Consider the following 17,817-nt stretch of genomic DNA (forward strand, 5'->3'; position numbering starts at 1 on the left):
AAGGGAAACAGCCGAAATTGGAAATGGATGTACAAACAACAAACAGGCTGGGAACAACTATAACAGAGTTTTATACTTTAACCCCCAAAAAGTTGTACTGCGGGATACACTGTAAAAACACAACCTTATCCTACTATTCTTTTGTATTTTCTTTATTAAATTTTCTATCATAGTGGCAGCCTATAGTTTTAGTGTGCTAAAGAGAAGAGTCAAGCAGGAAAACTTCAGCGCACGTGACGTAGCTACCTTTGTTGTCACGCACTGTAGCAATTAAGAAAGAAGGCACTACAACGGCATCTATCCACAATATCAAATTTATTTGAAACCGCGAATCAACTCTAGAAAAGTCTTTATTTCCTTAAAAAACGCAAACCTTAATAAACGCAATGTATGGGAAAAAGAGTTGTGAAAAACTGCAAATAATATCGACGGAACAACGCCACTTTGGGTTAAGTTGGTTTTTGCTCATGCAACTTTTTATCCTGGGTATTTTCTAACCTGGATCGTCTACTACAGTGATTCCCAAACTTTTTCTCTCGCGTACCATTTTGAGCTTTTGTACAGTGTTCATGTACCACTTAAGTTAAGCCTACATCTGACTAGAATATCTCAAACTATAGCTATTTTAGCATATAAGAAAATGAGCATGTAGCTGTATTAAAGTTTGACATATGTCATTCCAAGAAGACATAAAAGCCATAAATTAAACAAAACACAGCAAATAGTTTTAATGCGATTTATGTAGTTGTTTTTTCTCCACCAGCTGCTAACAATTAACGTTTTATTTTCTTGAACAACATAAGTGTTACGTCATAAACATGCGAAACCTCAAATTAAAGGTAACTAAAACGCAAGATTGCAAATTACCCAATCTGAAAGTTTTCAAAGTTGAAAGTTTTCGGAAATGTATACAGATGCTTTGAAAATTTTATACGTAGTCGCGTACCACCTGAAAGACTCTCGCGTACCACCGGTGGTACGCGTACCACAGTTTGGGAACCACTGGTCTACTACATTGTTTTCCAATTTTTTTCTACTAGCACCCGTTGGACTACCCCCTTGGACTGATCCACCATTTTTTTTGGCGTGAGAGCAACATTTGTAGATATGATGTCAACATTACGTGACGTCATAAATCTAATAGCATAAAGAAACCTGCTTGATTTAGTCGAACATACAAACAATAATTAAAAACAAGAATACGACCAAACAGGTCGAATTTTCATAACGTGTTACTCTTATTGTTGGGAGTCATTTAGTTAAACATTTTAGACACAATCAGCGGCAAGCAGTCAAGAGACCACCAGTCCACCAGTACCTGCAATGTAGGCAACATATGTTCTCCGATCATCAGATATAGAACTATTAATATGTACATGAATTGTTCTAGAATAGGTAACTGCTGCTATATTATAGGCAGCTTAAATATAGATTGAGCAAGGCGCGAAAAAATGCTTCTATTTGATTTAAATTTGCAAAATTTTAATTGAAAAAGACCTGAAATATTGGGCAGGTTAAAAGATTCGAATATGCAAATTAAAAATACAAAACAACGAAGTAGAAGGCAGCTTAAAACAAATTTGGTATGGTTGTTATGTACAATTAATCGCTTAATTCTGCGTTAATATTGTTTCTTAAAGGAACTTAAACTAGAGTAGAAAACATAAACTTCTTAAATAACAAAACAAAAGAAATACTATTAAATTTTGAATGTTAGATTACAGAGTTTCGCAATAAATCTAAATTTGAAAAAAATCACTCTAGTAGCTATTTACTAAAGCAAAGTTTTTACAAAAAATCCACAAGTTTTCCGTAGTTTCTAGACCTACCAAATCTGGAAAAGACACGTAAAAGCTGGGAATAAAAATTGTCTTAAACAACTTGATTTAATTCGTGTCAAGGATAGATCGATTGCTAGAAGTATATTTTTGACATGTTAGTTAACTCAATGGGTAAACTGAGGTACATAAATAGGTTTGAAGGTCTCCACATAACATTTCTAATTTACAGACTGATAAATTACATGAGTCAGAAGAATATTTTCTTATTGAACTTCAATGTTAATAAATTTTGAAAAAAAGCCTGTCTACACTAAGTATAGTTAATATGAGCACTGATCTTAATGTTGGGATAGTTTGTACCGCAAATATTTTGATAATTGTGGTTTGTAACATAAAAAGAGGTCCGCCAGTCTGTCAAGGGAGCATAAGGGGAAATTAAAAAGTAAAAAAGTTTAAAAACTTCTGGCTAACATACCCAGGAATACAGTTTAATTAGTTTTGAATCGATTGCGCTTATCTGGTGACCTGTTTAGTGACAATGTCGTATAGCGGCTAGGATTACAACAATACTGCCGTTTGTTGTCCATTTTCTGTGCTTTAATATTGTATAGGCTTATAAATTTGTGTAAACATTTGTCGACCTCCTTGAAAATTACTAACTTTTAAGCATTTCGTAAAATACAGCGCTTTGTTGTTTAAACTGGCGAAAATCCCCGCGGCAATGGAAATGTAAGTGATTCATCTGAATACCTTTAAATTATAGTTTGCTGTTAATGTTTAAGCAAAGCTACCAGTTGCCTCAAAACGAAAGGTTATTAATTATTATATTGGAATTTACATGTTTAAAAAGTCGAGGCATTTAATATGCCAAAATAGCTCGTTATGCATATCTTCTAACCTTTAAAACTGTTATAAATTAGCCCTAGGCGTTTGTGTGTTGTTTACAGCGTAGCCTATATTACTGAATAATTTTGTCACTCCTCTTACTTATAACGCGGTTGCTTTATGCGCTTACCGTTATAGAATTACGGACATTCAGGGTTGTTAAAGTATATTTATCTAATTCAAATAGTAGGGTTAAGTTTTTTAATTAGGGTTGACGCTAAACAAAAAAAGCTTTACGAGGGCGGCTTTTAAACGCTTGGCATTATCAAAGCTGACATTTACGCGAGATTATAGTGTAACATTTTATTTTTAGCCGGGGGCCGGATTAGTCCACAAAAAAAGTGGACTACAAGACCACGAAGAAGTGTGACTTTTTGTTGGTGTACCGTTATATATGCCCCAATAACTTTAGAACTCAGAAAAGTGCAAGCTGAGGCAAATCGTGCTTATATATAAACTTTAGAAGTTTAGATAAAGGAACCGACTAAATAAATAAACATATTTTGTTTTAGGTAAAACCAACACTCCTACAATGTTTATCGTAGTTTGTATAGTTGTGTTTATTTACTCATGTCCTACCACCAGCACATCGGTCGAACCAGGTGTAGTGGCGAAACTGACCAAATCTGGAATTGACCTAGGTAAAGCCAATAGAAAGTACACTATGTGATTGAATTACTAAGAAGGGATTTGATTGCTATTAAACAATAATATAGGAGTAGGTGTTTACGTGAAATTAAAACATTTGTAGCTTTTTACAATCGGTCTATCGATAAACGAGGTATAGAACAGAGAGGGATGAATTCGTAACATCAATTAGGCTAAAATATCGAAAGTTTATCACATTTGTGTGTACAACTTAGACTTATTTTGAACCATTCACTTTTTATGTTAACAGCAACTTAACCTCGACTATAAGGTATTTAGACAATTTAAACGCAACATTTTAGTATTGTGTAAATGTTGTTACTTACGGTACTTTGAAACATAAATAACTAAGCTTTTTTATAATCACAGTTATATGTTATTCCCGTTTATTTAAATGTGAAAAACCTATTTTCTAAAATGCGATATTTCGAATTATGTCGTTTCTCTCATTGAAACTGACGTTAGCTACAATGACAATTTTTACTAAAACAGCAATTACTTTGCGGAACGAAGTGGAAAGCTTATAAAGTGTTACTTTATTTAAAGTTAGTGATGTTGCCAACAACTGGGCCGAAGATTGGCTGATGAACTACAAGTTACCAACATTCGGCGATGATGGTCTTACACTTAAAAAGTCAGTATACGTCACGATTATATAATTCAAGTTGTTTAATGAATTCCTTTACAATTATTAAAATAAAATAAATAGGCTACCATAAAAGTTAAAGGCATTGCTTACTGTAGAAACTTAAAAAGTTAACTAACGCAGTAAAACTCGCAACAAAGTCTATTTATCCAGAATTAGCTGTAATTTTTAATTTAAATTATGATAACTGAGCATAAAATCGTTATTAAATTCTTAAGGATTAAAAGATTAGCTAATCAAATTTAACAAGGTATAATGGAAAAAATTTAACAAAGGTATAAAGCGATTTTCAAAGGATGTATACGCACATATGTATCGTCATTTTACAAGTTGATGACTTTATTAATGAAAAACAAAACAAGACGAAGCGCGAAATAATTGTGTCTTATTTTTAACCGACTCCGCACCCCTGGTACCCACTACAACTACCCAAACACTCTTTTGAAGCAATTAATTTTAACGTACGTAACATTAGACAACTTAATTGTCCCCTTTTCACAACCACCATTGTTTTTCGCAAATTCAGTGGTCATAAAAGAGTAGAAACAACAGTACTCGTACTAACGAGAATCTTATTGATACATTGTTTTAGTTTACGCTTGAAGCATATATCATTTGGAAACCCTCGAATTTCTTCAACTAACGACAGAGTGGCAACAATTTCTGTGCGAAATGCCGAAGTGACGATCAACGGTGATTTCAACTATTCATGGAGTTGGCTTTGGTATAAAAAAATTAGACAAATAAAAAATTGTAGATAAATACATCTTTTTTAATGGTAAACTAAACGTCCTAACTTATTGATAACATTTATGCAAACTATAATGAACAGTTACATGTTGCACCAGAAATACCATTTTTTTCTGGTTGGTGTTTATAATATTACACTGTAAATTGAAATCCAAGCCTAGGGGTGGAAATTGTTGAGCTTTGGGGTGGTCCACTCGAACATGGAAAATTCCATCCCACCATGGTAATAAGCAACCCCATGGATGGGAATTCCAGGCATGGAATTTTCCATCCTATATGCTTTGAAACTTTAGGGATGGGTTTGGCTACCCTCCTTTTTGGATAGTAATACGCATGGAATTATCCATCCTACAAATTTTTCTATCTTTGTCAATCGGTTTCGGCCGTCATTCCTACTTGATATTACCACGCATATAATACCGATGTGATGTTTATTGAAAGAAAAATTTTAAAGAGTAAAGTACGAAAAACTTACAACAATTTCAGGTAACAATAAATAGCTAGTTATCAAAGGTGAATAGTAAAAGGCAAACGGAACATACGACAAAAAAATAAATAGAGACATGTTATTATATACTTCCAAAAATTATATGTTTTTTATAGTCATATCTTTGTTTTTTCTAAATGTTAAGTAAATTAATTAACTCCGGCAAAGGAAACTGATACACAACAACAAGTAAGCATTATACAAGGATAGCATTATAACCTTGGTTGTGCAATGTGCAGTGTCATCACTGGTATCAGTGGTGTACTCTGAAAAACATTCACAATTTATTAAAATCGTTAACAAAGGGAATCTTAGTCTTCTAATTTACATTTATATACAGGTGGTTGTTATTAAACAGCTAAAAAACTTAATTTGAAAATGCACCAACAGGCCAAACTTTACAGTTTTGTTCATGGATATTAATCTTGTATGGTTACAAAATACTTAACACAGCCTTGAAACTTCTAAACAAAAATTAGAACTCGTGATTACTATTTAATGCCAGTGGTCCCAAAAGTGCCAGTGGTTGTATTGCATATCTATATACCAGGATAATTTGCAGTAGTTTAAGATGTTTAAAAAACTGTGACTGCACTTCTCTTTTGAAACAGTTAATAAGGTAAAAATGAAAATTACATGCCTTTAAATTGTTTTGCAATGGTTCCAATTAGGTTACAAGTTTTACGATCTCTAGTATAGCATATTGGGAAGTTTGACCTGCATTGCAAACTTATCTGAAACTTAAATTAGCAAATGCACAAAAACGTTAGCCATTGCCTACAGTTTTTTTTATATTTATAGAGCCCTGCAAATTAAATTCATTACAAGTACAACAGCATATTTTAAAGCTGCTTTCCCTTGTGCAATTACCAAAGTTTTTGATCGGGTATAAGCATTTTAAAATAATTTTATAAGATAAATTTGGTTATAGTTAAACAAATTGACACAGAATACATAAAGGTTTAAAAACATACACTGGTGATAGAAGGCTTTTTTGGAGGTCAAAGTTGCAGAGGCAAAACTGATGCTTGATGAAACTAAAAAAACAAAAACATTACACTCTTAAATTGTAATTAAAAGTAATAGAGTTATTTCCAACCTTTTGGTTCTTGCAACCCCCTTTTCATTATTTGTTTAAAACTTTAGTGACTACTATTAATTAGTAGTGAAACAAAGTGCCATACAAGAAAGCTAAATTTTAATTATTTAAGCAGAAAAAGGCATGTTTTCTCAATATTTACTAAATGGGTAACTTTTAAAGCTGCAAAAATTCCAACATAAGGTTAAAGATGCACCTAAAGATGTGAAACTACTTAAATATCCATGCGTCTTAAAATAATGAGGTTAAACATTCTTATTAACAAACAACTTGATGGTAAGAATTAGGTTTTTGTTGTTATAAAGCAAAACAGTAGAGTCCAAAATCTAAAATAATAAATAAAAATCATGTACTTTGTATAGTATGCTATTTAACCAACTTAATTAAGATTTACCTGCAAATTTTGAGCAGCCATCCTAATTAAAAAATCTTTCACATCCAAGCTTCAAACCCAACAGGTCCGTTCGCATTTATTGGTATTTTTCTCCGATATCTTCAGTGTTTTTCAGATTTCCAGGTGTGCAATTAGGATTTTATATGCTCATATTGTATAAATATTTTAGATGTGCCCTAAGACTTGCCCGCAGATGTAATAACCTTGTTTCCTAGGTTAGATACAAATTTAGTGCACGCTAAAAGTAATTTTATTCAATAAATTTATTTTTTTATTCTTAGATAAACCTATAAATATAACTACAAATACAGCTTATAGCTCACTATCCTAAACACATATTTGATAGCAAGCCTAAATATTTTATCTTCCCTCGAGAAACTCCAGCGCTAAGCTGCCTGACTTACTTTTAGCTTCTGATGCTAAACGTTCAAGCTTGATTGTGATGTCATCCGCATATTGGCCAATCGGGCGTCTGGAATTTAAAAATATGCGCGCCGTTCGAAAATAGCGCAACATAATAAATTGCAATAACAGCGGGTAATGGTCGTCGCGAAGTTGAAGCAGCGGGGAGCCATTATTGCGTTTCGCATAAAAGCGCATGAGTAGCAAAGTATGAGAATTACTTTTCAATGCGTTTTAGTTGATGTTCAACCTTTACCAATAAAACATCTTTAAATATTTCACATCTTTATTCCCGGATATATAAATATACTTCTTTATTTTTGATAAATAAGTAGTCTAAATAAGAAAACTTAAGAAAAAAATGAATAAGAAACTGTAAAAACAATTTATATTATATAAATATATGCTATTTTTGGATAATAATTTTTCGGCTACGAAAATTGAAACATGTTAATTTCCACCCTTAGTGTTTTAAATTTGGTGCATCATGAAAATGATGGAAATAACCATCCTCTGCACAGCTCGATTGGCTTGAACAAAACACGAAGCATCGTAAATTCCATCCCTAAGGTTGTCCGATTTTTTAAACATCACTTAAAAGGTGGAAAAAAACACGCTTCTACAAATTTCCACCCTTGGAGTTTGTAATTTCCACCCCAAAATCGCACTCCAATTTACAGTGTATAAACTGTTAGTCTAGCAAAAGTATTAGAGTTAGACAATGTTAAATTACACACTTCTCATTATTCGGATCAGAACCGGTTTAAATCTTTTTTTATATCATAGCAAAAATGGTTGGCTTCGATTCTCTGTGGTATACTGTAACCATTAACTATAATAAACCATTTGTTTTTGTGTTGTTACATTGTAATAAAGGATAAAGAAGAATTTCAGAGGAAGTTTTACCATCGCAATTAGTGGAGTAAGCGGTGGATTATCTGTGGTCTTGGGATCTGATAATGGTAGACCAACCGTAAGTTAAAAAAAAAACATACGTAAAATATTAAACATCTCTACCATACCAATATGCTTCACACAAGGAAAATCGCATAACCTTCTATAGATTGAAGTTAGGCAATACAAAACGACGCTCTCAGCATTTTGTAATATGCCCGAGGCCGTTATGTTACGATTTATTTCTTTATATGACGAGTTTCCTTGCTGTTGGCTTTCTCTGTTTTTTTAGACGGCTGAACTTTGTTCTTTGTCATGCCATTAGATAAATTGTTTTTCTATTTTCAACAAACAGTAAATATATTAATATAAAAGTCTCGTTCCCGATGATTTTAAATTTAATTATATCAATTTGTAAGCCAAGCAAATACCTAAAAGTTGTGGTTTCCTAACTTTTTTATTCTGTGGCCCAAATTTTGTTTATAAAACAGTTCGCAGCCCACCATGTGCCGTAAACCTTTCTTGTACGACCTTTAGCCTATTTTCCAAATAAGAAATATCGCCCTGGTTGATATATAAAGCGAAGTTAATTCTAACAATAACTGAATAATCCTTATTACCCCCGGATCAGTTTTACATGGAATTGAATATCTTTATTAACAGACTGAATTTGAAAAGTGGATTGCCGTGTTAACTGCGTAGCAAAAAAACAAACATAAGTGAGATATCAACCGACTCTTCGAGGCGTGAATGTATTTTGTATCGTTCATTGGTTCTTTGTGAAATAATATTTTCAGATTTTTCTATATTTCTCTACACACGCGATGACTAGTGCACATTGAATAAGACCACTTTTATTATTATATTATATATTATATTATAAGTATTGTGTCTCCACTTGTTTCTAATTATATTTAAGAAGGGTAGTAAAGAAAAAATGCGTTTATTTAGTTTAAACTTGAGCGTCCACACAGCGTCATCAATGACCACAAGGAAAATGTTTAATAAAAATACTTTTTGGAAACGCGAAGGTGAGTTTGGCGAAACTTCATCGATAGTTGTAGAGTAGGTTTTAAGCATGGCGCCTTAAGTCTGAAGAGATTACCTTAAACGCATACTAGAAGGAGAAAACAAGCCAAAAAAAGGAAAATGGCCTCATGCCTAAAGTTTATCAAAGAGTTGGTGGATCGGATGATATTCGATCCGATACCACTTACGTCATCACTTACTCAAACAAACAAAATCTCATCCGATATTATCGGACATCCCTATAGGTACATTTTAAAATGACTGAAGTATCAATAAAGTCCTTTTAAAAAAAAACAAGTCTAAAGTATTTTGCAACCAATAACATGTCCCAGCCAAGCCATTATATAAGAGCAAGTTAACTTCGAGTCGAATCAAATGTCACAAAAGGTAAATTGATCCGATTATGAGCTCATTTAAAAATAACAAACCGCAATCAGCAAGCAAATTGTTTTACGAGCATAAATTGAAATAACAAAAATATTTATTGAAAACTATTTAATGAAAACGCTGCATTTAAACCCAAGTTATTTGACTAACTCAAGTCGAAGTCAAATCATTTGTCCAAAAGACTCGAATCATTTCAAATCTTTTGGTTAAAAAACTTAAGTCACGTCGAGTAATTCAGAAACAGTCACGAAATTGCACCTGGTTCAACGACTTGTGCCATTACAATACCTGATATTCAATTACAACATATTTTATATTCAAGGTGAGCATTTTGAAAGATTCGTGTGACGTTGCCATAGACGGGCTTTCTGCAAAAATAAAGGGCAGTTTAAGCTGGGTAGTCAACCTAATCTTGTCAATGCTGAAAGGTTCTATAAAACGGTGGCTCGCAAAACAGGTTGGTCTCTCTAAAATCTGAGTTTTGTTGTTTTTATACTGCTTATATAATGGTGTTAAAAATGATTTTGCCAAACGAGTTGTTAGCATCGTGGCATGAACACTGTATAGCTGCACAACTTACACAAGAGCTGAGTGGCTACAAAATGCACAAATAGAGCAGTGTTGCTACAAAATGTATAAATAGATTATTGTGGCAGAAATTGTATTCCAAGAGTCCTGGCCAACAAGGCAAAAATGTCATTAGAACCGATTCCCAAACAGAGCCGATATTCCGGATTTTACATTTATATTTCAAAGACAGAAAAAAGTGGTTTTATTGATTTTGAAGTTGCATAACTTTTGTAAGAAAATGCCTTAGCACACAGTACATTTTGGCTAAATGTTCTCTTAAAACGAACCCAACCAAGGAAGGCAAACTGAAATCGCGCGAAGCGAAGAGTTTCGAAAATGCTTTAAATTTCCAGTTTACGTGTTGTACGGGTGCCAGAAAGGTTGTCCAAATTTGACAATCGTCTTGCCTTGTAATACCATTGTTACGTTAATTGTTTTATTTGCGAGCAGTAGTTTTGCCTAGTTTATGATTGGAAATTGTTAAAGAGTATACTTTGCTCGTTAAACGAAACGGTTAAAAATTCCCTTACATGTTCTTCTGAGTAATAGCCTAGCTTAATTTTAAATGTGACAATTGACGACAACGTTGAACTGATTGGCTTGGCTTGCCGGTAACATCTTGTTTTAATACTCCATATGTAAAGTTATGATTTAAAACTGTGGCTAACCGGCGGCCATTTTTGAAAGTGCTAAGTAAGTAATTATAGTCTCTGTGTAAGATCGTTGACGTAATTTAAAAATGTAGAATGTATTGTGCATTATTGAAATCCGTGTAACGCTTCTATAGTGCGCCAGTATGGCCTATTTTTTGCTATAGTCAGTTTTAATTGTAGCGTTTTGCATCTGAGGCAATTGTATAAACACCAACGTGTTTCTTTGGCTTTGACAGATCATAGTTTGGTGTATATTTTTTTTCGTTGACGCCCCCTCCGTTTTCTTCATAGAAAACCATCGTACGGGAGAAGGCTGGCGTCTTGCAGGAATATGCAAAAATACAATAAACATTTTAAGCATAATAAAAACCTTAAAAACTGAAAACAATATGTAAATATGAGACTGGGTAAACAAGCTATATGCGGCGCGCGGGCCGCGGGTTGGCCAGTCCTTATTAAGTTACAACATTATTTTGATAATAAAAGAAAACTAAATTAATTGCTATTTTAAAAATAATATTTCGATTTTTGTGTATAGATATGTTCTCCATTGGTCAACACCGTAAATGCTCAGGCAGAGCGATTTGTTGGAAAATTTCCTAGTACGTTCATGTTCTTAACTATTTCCTAGAATTGAATAACCCTTATTTTTAAAAAAAAAAAAAAAAAGTACCGTAGTTTGTATATAAATGGAGTTAGTGTTGATCTACCGTCCGCAAATAACTTAAAAATATTTAACTTACCGATAATAACGAATTCTTCTGACAAACCTACTTGTAATGATTTACAATATTTTTTGCAGCCAGTTATCAGGTGCCATACCTTAATGTCAGTTTTGATGCGTCTCTTGTTGAACCACCAAAGTTTGATGGGGCGAGCACACTTTGCTTGAGTCTTCTCGGAATGTTTAAACCAAACCAAAATACGAGTTCCAGGTAGTATGTGGCTATGTTTGGAATGCGACATAGCGACGAAATAGCCTTATTGAAAAAAACTATATGTATAAGGCTATAGTAAACGAATAACTCCTTTTTAGACAGCGCATATAACGCCTTTTTATAAAGCATCAAAGCAAGTACGTTGGCATTATAGAATAAATGTAACTTTTAGCGTCTTTTCTGATATTTGTAACAATTTTGTTCATCACTATTATCATATGTCTTCATTTAACATGGTATAACTTTGCTATTATATAATAATCACTTTTGTATTTGACTTTATACAAGGCCGGCATTGCAGCTGTCGCAATAGTTTGTCTCTTTGCAATATCAAATTTGCCCAACCAAAATCTGGTTGTTGTTCCTGATGCTGCTGCTGTTAAATTTTGTCTTTATTATTTGTGTGCTTAAAAATAGGTTCAACTGAAACGCAGCGATGGTAAAGGGCGAAAATAGCACTTCAAGACTTTATCGAACTAATTAAGTTTCAACACTTAGAAAATTTGTTACTTCAACATTGGAAATATATTATCGACAAGCACTCCCCAGACTAATAAACACACTTATAGGACAGTAGGGTTGTCTCTACATTTAGGTAGAGCGTTTTGTTTTTATGGTTAAAGCAGTGGTGGGAAACTTTTTTTGTCGCTGCCCAAAATGATCTTTTCAGAGCTATTGAAGGCCCATTACATAAATACTCTACGAAAACAGGGGCGGATCCAGGCTATTTGTTTTGAGTTGCAGGCATTGGAATGACGTCACAAAGTTACGCCATAAAACAATTGTTCTTAGAAACACCTGTTGTTTTCGAACGAACTCGCACGCAGATATAAAGCTAAAATCTAGTTTAATTGCGCTTATCGCGAAACAAATTGAGTTCAAAATGATACCTGCTTCTGTATGGGCTTTGATATTCTTATTACGTCTTACTACAACCTCCAACCATTATGCTCCAAAATTGAGTTTATTTGTTTAAATTAGCAAAACTTCAATTAAAAGGTTACGTGTGGCGCATATGGATTCCAATATTGAAAATAACGGCATTTATAGTATTGTACTGTAAAGTTATGAACAGAAAATTGCACTGTAAAGTTATGAGTCACACGACGCAAGAAACCATAGAATATCGCCCTTGGGCTGAATAGATTTACGTAAAACTTATATTAAGTACAAAATCCTTTTATTTGACATCACAAGTAACGTCATAGTTCAAGTAATTTAAGAAACGTGTTGTTCCCAAACAGTTATCCAACTAAACCAAGTTTATCGCGCAAAATGCAAAAGCAAATTGCGCCTATTTGGTTTCGTCGCAATCACGCAAAACGTTCGCACGAAACGCAAAAATACATACATTTCATTAATCTTGTTTTAAAATTTGGACAAATGTTACTCATGAAACAATAGCCACATTACAAGTTAAATCGAAAATTACATTTACTAGTGTCACAAATTAGTATCTAACCGTATAACTTTTCCTTGTGCGATCAACTTTGTTATGTTGTTTACAATTTGCCTTCGTGTTACGTCATAATGTCCCAAAAGTGGCGTGATGTTTAAACGTGGCGGTGAAAATACGTGTGTTTGCGCTTGAGAAATCTAACTGCAAGTTAACACTTCTGGGTATTCAGACTGAAAAAACGTCGAAGTATTTCTCAAAATAACGGGCACATTATTTGTGTTCGTGACAACTAGATAATTTCATAAAATTTGGATTTTACAAGAAGTCTAAGTTCATAGAGCGTTAGGATGTTGACACCAAAATAACGTGAAAAATTACACGGCGCCTTGATGCCGAAAACACTGCCATCCTATAATGTAAATCTTGAATATACTGTTGCTGCCAGGCATTGTATCAATTATAAAGAAGGTTCTTCCGACAATTATTTATTCTGTACCGACGTTTCGATAACCTATCCAGGTAATCTTCATCAGGGCATATAAACTTGTAACCTTGCAGAGGTATATATATAGTGAAGAAAAACGACGAAAAAACAATGTGGCAAAACGAGGCGAAAAAGAAAAAAAAAGAAAAAGAAAACAAGGCGCGAATAACGTGGAAACGTGGAAACCGGCTGCAGCTTTCGCCTTGTTTTGCCACATGGTTTTTCGTCGTTTTTCTTCACTATATATATACCTCTGCAAGGTTACAAGTTTATATGCCCTGATGAAGATTACCTGGATAGGTTATCGATACGTCGGTACAGAATAAATAATTGTCGGAAGAACCTTCTTTATAATTAATGTAAATCTTATAAGAAAACAAAGAATGTACGCGCGAAGGGCGATACATTTTGCGTTTGCATATAGTTAAAGTTGGCAAAAATATAGTTTAAAAGGCACGCTGAGACAGTATCAAAATTTAGCCACATCAACTTTTAAAACACAGTACAATGAATGTACGGCTATAACGCGGCCCACAACCACATGATAACACTAAGTTATTTGATCGTCTGGCGGGCCACTAAAATTGCTCTGCGGCCCACAGTTTGCCGACCACAGGGTTGTAGACACATCAACATAAATCATGATGTTTGTTCTAATTTTCCGAAGTTTCCTTTATGCAATCATAATATAAGACTTCCCCAAAATTGTTGTACCTCGTTGATAATCCACACTTTGTATGCAGCTACAATTTTTCGCCAGCATCCATGAATATCCAAGGAAAAAGTCAGATGTTGCACCTTGGAATAAGTGATTACTCCGTGAACACGCTATTTTGGTCGCTTTGGAATGTGGGGTGGTTGCATGGTTCGATCGAAACAAACACGGTATTGGATATTAAAATAATAAGAGTAATTACGTCAAGGTATTGGCACATTTAGTGGGTAAATAATTTTAAACATATATTTATTTATAGATCCCTTTTAAACTACCATTTAGTCTCACATCAGATGGATTAAAAGGTTTTGTTCCTGGGCTATCAGGGTATCCCAACAGGTAGGTCATAAATTATAGACACCTTGTGTCAACTAAATACCATAGTATTACAAAGCGTAAAACTTTATAGGAAACAAATTAAGGCTATCCATAAAAATAATTCTGTGTAGAACTATGTAAAGCCGAATCTCATAATTTCCGTGTTTTTTCTAGGTCGCTCCTAATAAGCTTTCAAACTCCATATGCACCAACTATTAAGAGTACTCCAGGGCTACTAAACTTTAACATAACTAGTCGTTTAACGTTCAATCTCGGAACTACTGAGGAAGGAGAAGAAGAAACACAAGCATTCGTGTTAGACTTGGTAAAAAAAAACATTGCTATTTCCTCGGTTCGCATTGTATGTTATGGCGTAGTAAATATATTCTGATTGGCAGAATGTAGCTATTAGTGGAAACGTATCAGTATCAAACAACAACATTACCGGTCACGTCTTGAGCGTCAACCCAGTTTTCAAACAAGTTCACAGCAACGTTGGATCAATACCTGTTTCTCTTATTACCTTTTTGTCAAAAGCCTTGTTGACGAAATTGTTGCCTTCAATTAACGGTACGTAATTTATTTGTTTTGAATTATTTCTACGCTATGATGTGTTTCATTTAATAAATATTTTTTTTAAATGTCGCTAGCAATAGAAGAACGAAATGGCCATTATGGTTTGTATATGACCATAGTTATTGATGTGGTCCTGGTTATAAACACGATCGATGGCATATAGCACTTCTAACACGACATAAAAATAGCTTCAGCAATTTTTATGTTTACCAAAAGCTAAATAAATTTAATTTTAATTTTGTTAATTAGATTTTTTCATTGTCGGGATGCCCATTCCTTCTTATCAAGGATTTTCATCAAAAAATCAAGAAATTACCATATTGCAGGTAAATTGGGAACCGGCTCTAAACCGATATTGTCAGGCATCCCTAGTATAGATAGTATAGATTAGGGGTCGGCAACCTACGGCCCGCGGGCCGACCCGCCTATGTAACTCATCCAGCCCGCCGCCTCTTTGACCATCTAGACACGGGTCCATTTTAAAAATCTCGCTCGCTCGCCGGGTGCGCCTGCACTTAAAAACGTTAACGAACCCTAGTTTAACTATTAAGGTTATCGCGTTTCCTCAAAGGAGTTTTGTTAGTATAGTATGGATGAGGACGTGTGGACTCGAATTTTAAACCAAACAAACGCTTTTTTTCGCGCTTTGAGCCAACTCTTTAATGCCATTTTAATAACACAAATCTTAGTTAACAGTTTGTGCGGCCGCAGATACCTTTCTGAGTTTGTTTTTGGCCCGCGACTAAAAAAAGGTTGCCGACCCCTGGTATAGATAAACACTATGTTTTAAAATAATGTTTTAAATAAACTTTAACAATATAAACAAACTATGTATTGTTTATTGCTATAGAACTACATGGAAATCGGCACCGACTTAGACTACAACGCCGCTTATCAATCTAAATAGGAGCTCTTTGAGTTTATAACACAAGGATTTTGACTCAATGCCGCTATTTTAAGTCAATGATATAATGCATCTCCTTTATTATGGTAAAAGTGTATTTGTTTTGAGATTTTTTTGGTTAAACTTTTAATTTGCTTTTTTATTATGTTCAGCTGGTATATTATGTTTACATTATCAGTTGTTATGTATACCATTTTAATAAGATGACTATCTTTTTCTAGTATCAATAGTATGTCAATAGTAGTTTACCGCTAACTTTCATTGACAAATTTGTCAGTGAATTTTGTGAATATTCATTTATGTAATCTTACGTTGAAAATAAACTGGATGCTTATAACTTCGACTTAAACAAAGCAGTGTTTCAGTTTGAACTATAGTTTATGCAGAAATTTAAACTCTTAACAATTAATTTCAACAATTTTAGTTGCACTTTTTGCCTTTTACAATAGCCTATAAAATGTCACTTAAAGTAACCTATATCAGTGATTCTCGAACTGTGTGCTGCATCGAAATCGTTATAAGTGTGCCGTATAACTTTACATTGTTTGAAAAGCGGCCCGGGGGGCACGTGGCCATGCCCCCTTCAAACTGCATTTTTTGCCTATTTTGACTTTGGTAAACTTTTTAGCCTCCGAGTGAATATATGTTTAGGTTTCAGTATGCCTTATCATATAATCCCCCATTTTAACAAAATCTTTTTAGCCCATAAGCGCTGTGCGTCTTATCGCACCGTAGAAAATAAAAGTTTGAGTAACCTAAACAATATAAAGACGTTTTTGCGCTTAGTGCGAAGTGATAACATCTTGGTAATGTAGCTGTTGTATTGAAAATACCTCGAACCTAAAACTTTAACGAACCGTGTGGTGTTAACTGACGTCACATTTTGACGTAGTTTAGTGACGTCACGTTATGATGGACTTTTGTGGCGTCATCTCTGAAAAAATAACAACGCCCCCAAAACAAAAATCCTCGCCGCGCCTGAAAAGGACGGACCTATTTTTTTCCAAAGCGTGTAGCCAAGCAATCGAGACTATATGCACAATCAACTTTTAAACTGACAATATTTAGGTATATACCTATTATAAAGGGAGATTCTATAGTAGTAAAATTGTTGTTTTATAGAATGTGTGCCGCGAATATTTCTTAAGTCTTGAACAACGTCGCAAGCTATTAATAGCCTGTAACGTAGCACAGCGCTTCTTAACAAGCGAGTCGCGGTGTTTTTTTAGCCTAGCCGTGTACTTTTGACAATAAAATATTATTTCGGGAAAATAAAAAAAATAATCTTTCGAGACAATAAAAGCTACAGCGTGCTTCTTGTTCGCTATTCCTGAATAACAGGAGCTTGGTTAGTGTTAAGATATACCGGTTTCGAAAAACTTTGTTCATTTTGTGAAATTGAGTATTATCGCCCCCGTCCGATACCAAACTGATATCAGCCTTCTAATGTAGTGAGTTCTACCTTGAAATGCAAGTTATAAAATATATTGGTTAACAACTATAGATAACTAAACTTGCTAACGATAAATTTTGCCTAGAAAACCTAAATGTAACCCAAGAGCGTTTTAATTTTAGCTGAAGTTTTTTTTCAGAAACGACGTCACAATTACGTGGTAAGTATAACGTATTTTTAGGAAGCGTGCCGATGTTGAACGAACTGGTTTTCAGTTATGCAACAAAGTTATGGTAATCGCGCAAAGCGAAAATAAAGTTCGTTCATTTGGTCATTTGGCAAAGCGTTTATTAGAAGAGTGTTGAGCTATTGGAAACATAAAAATATTAGAACTATAGGCCTACACTCTACTACTGAATGGCTGCACCGAACTTACGTAAAAAGGTAACAGTAGTACACGGCGCC

The 17,817-nt window shown here is 34.1% G+C and overlaps 1 protein-coding gene and 1 long non-coding RNA gene across 2 annotated transcripts; one reads left to right on the plus strand and one right to left on the minus strand.

Moving 5' to 3' along the window:
• Positions 1-3,182: 3,182 nt before the first annotated feature.
• Positions 3,183-16,302, plus strand: LOC146138036 (bactericidal permeability-increasing protein-like). Its single transcript, XM_083393313.1, has 13 exons — positions 3,183-3,307; positions 3,861-3,948; positions 4,553-4,684; positions 7,969-8,065; positions 9,725-9,859; positions 11,164-11,227; positions 11,428-11,560; positions 14,190-14,331; positions 14,421-14,500; positions 14,654-14,804; positions 14,878-15,049; positions 15,305-15,381; positions 15,906-16,302. Exons 1-13 carry the CDS (start codon positions 3,199-3,201, stop codon positions 15,960-15,962), a joined length of 1,437 nt encoding a protein of 478 aa, XP_083249439.1. The 5' UTR covers positions 3,183-3,198; the 3' UTR covers positions 15,963-16,302.
• LOC146138037 (uncharacterized) lies at positions 5,128-7,067 on the minus strand. The gene is made up of 3 exons (XR_014501396.1): positions 6,691-7,067; positions 6,172-6,234; positions 5,128-5,463 (listed from the first exon to the last, which is right to left on the minus strand). It is a non-coding gene; the product is annotated as an uncharacterized LOC146138037 (long non-coding RNA).
• Positions 16,303-17,817: the final 1,515 nt, after the last annotated feature.

Source organism: Ascidiella aspersa, chromosome 7 (assembly GCF_963924565.1).
Source record: "Ascidiella aspersa chromosome 7, kaAscAspe10.2, whole genome shotgun sequence".
Lineage (NCBI taxonomy): Eukaryota > Metazoa > Chordata > Ascidiacea > Phlebobranchia > Ascidiidae > Ascidiella > Ascidiella aspersa.

Bases quoted from the DNA above. Each gene is read 5' to 3' on its own strand.
- LOC146138036 (XM_083393313.1), top strand. From the start codon at position 3,199: ATGTTTATCGTAGTTTGTATAGTTGTGTTTATTTACTCATGTCCTACC. The intron at 4,685-7,968 runs GTATAAAAAAAT...ATTGTAATAAAG, and splicing joins TATTCATGGAGTTGGCTTTG to GATAAAGAAGAATTTCAGAG. The intron at 9,860-11,163 runs GTTGGTCTCTCT...TTTTGTGTATAG, and splicing joins AACGGTGGCTCGCAAAACAG to ATATGTTCTCCATTGGTCAA.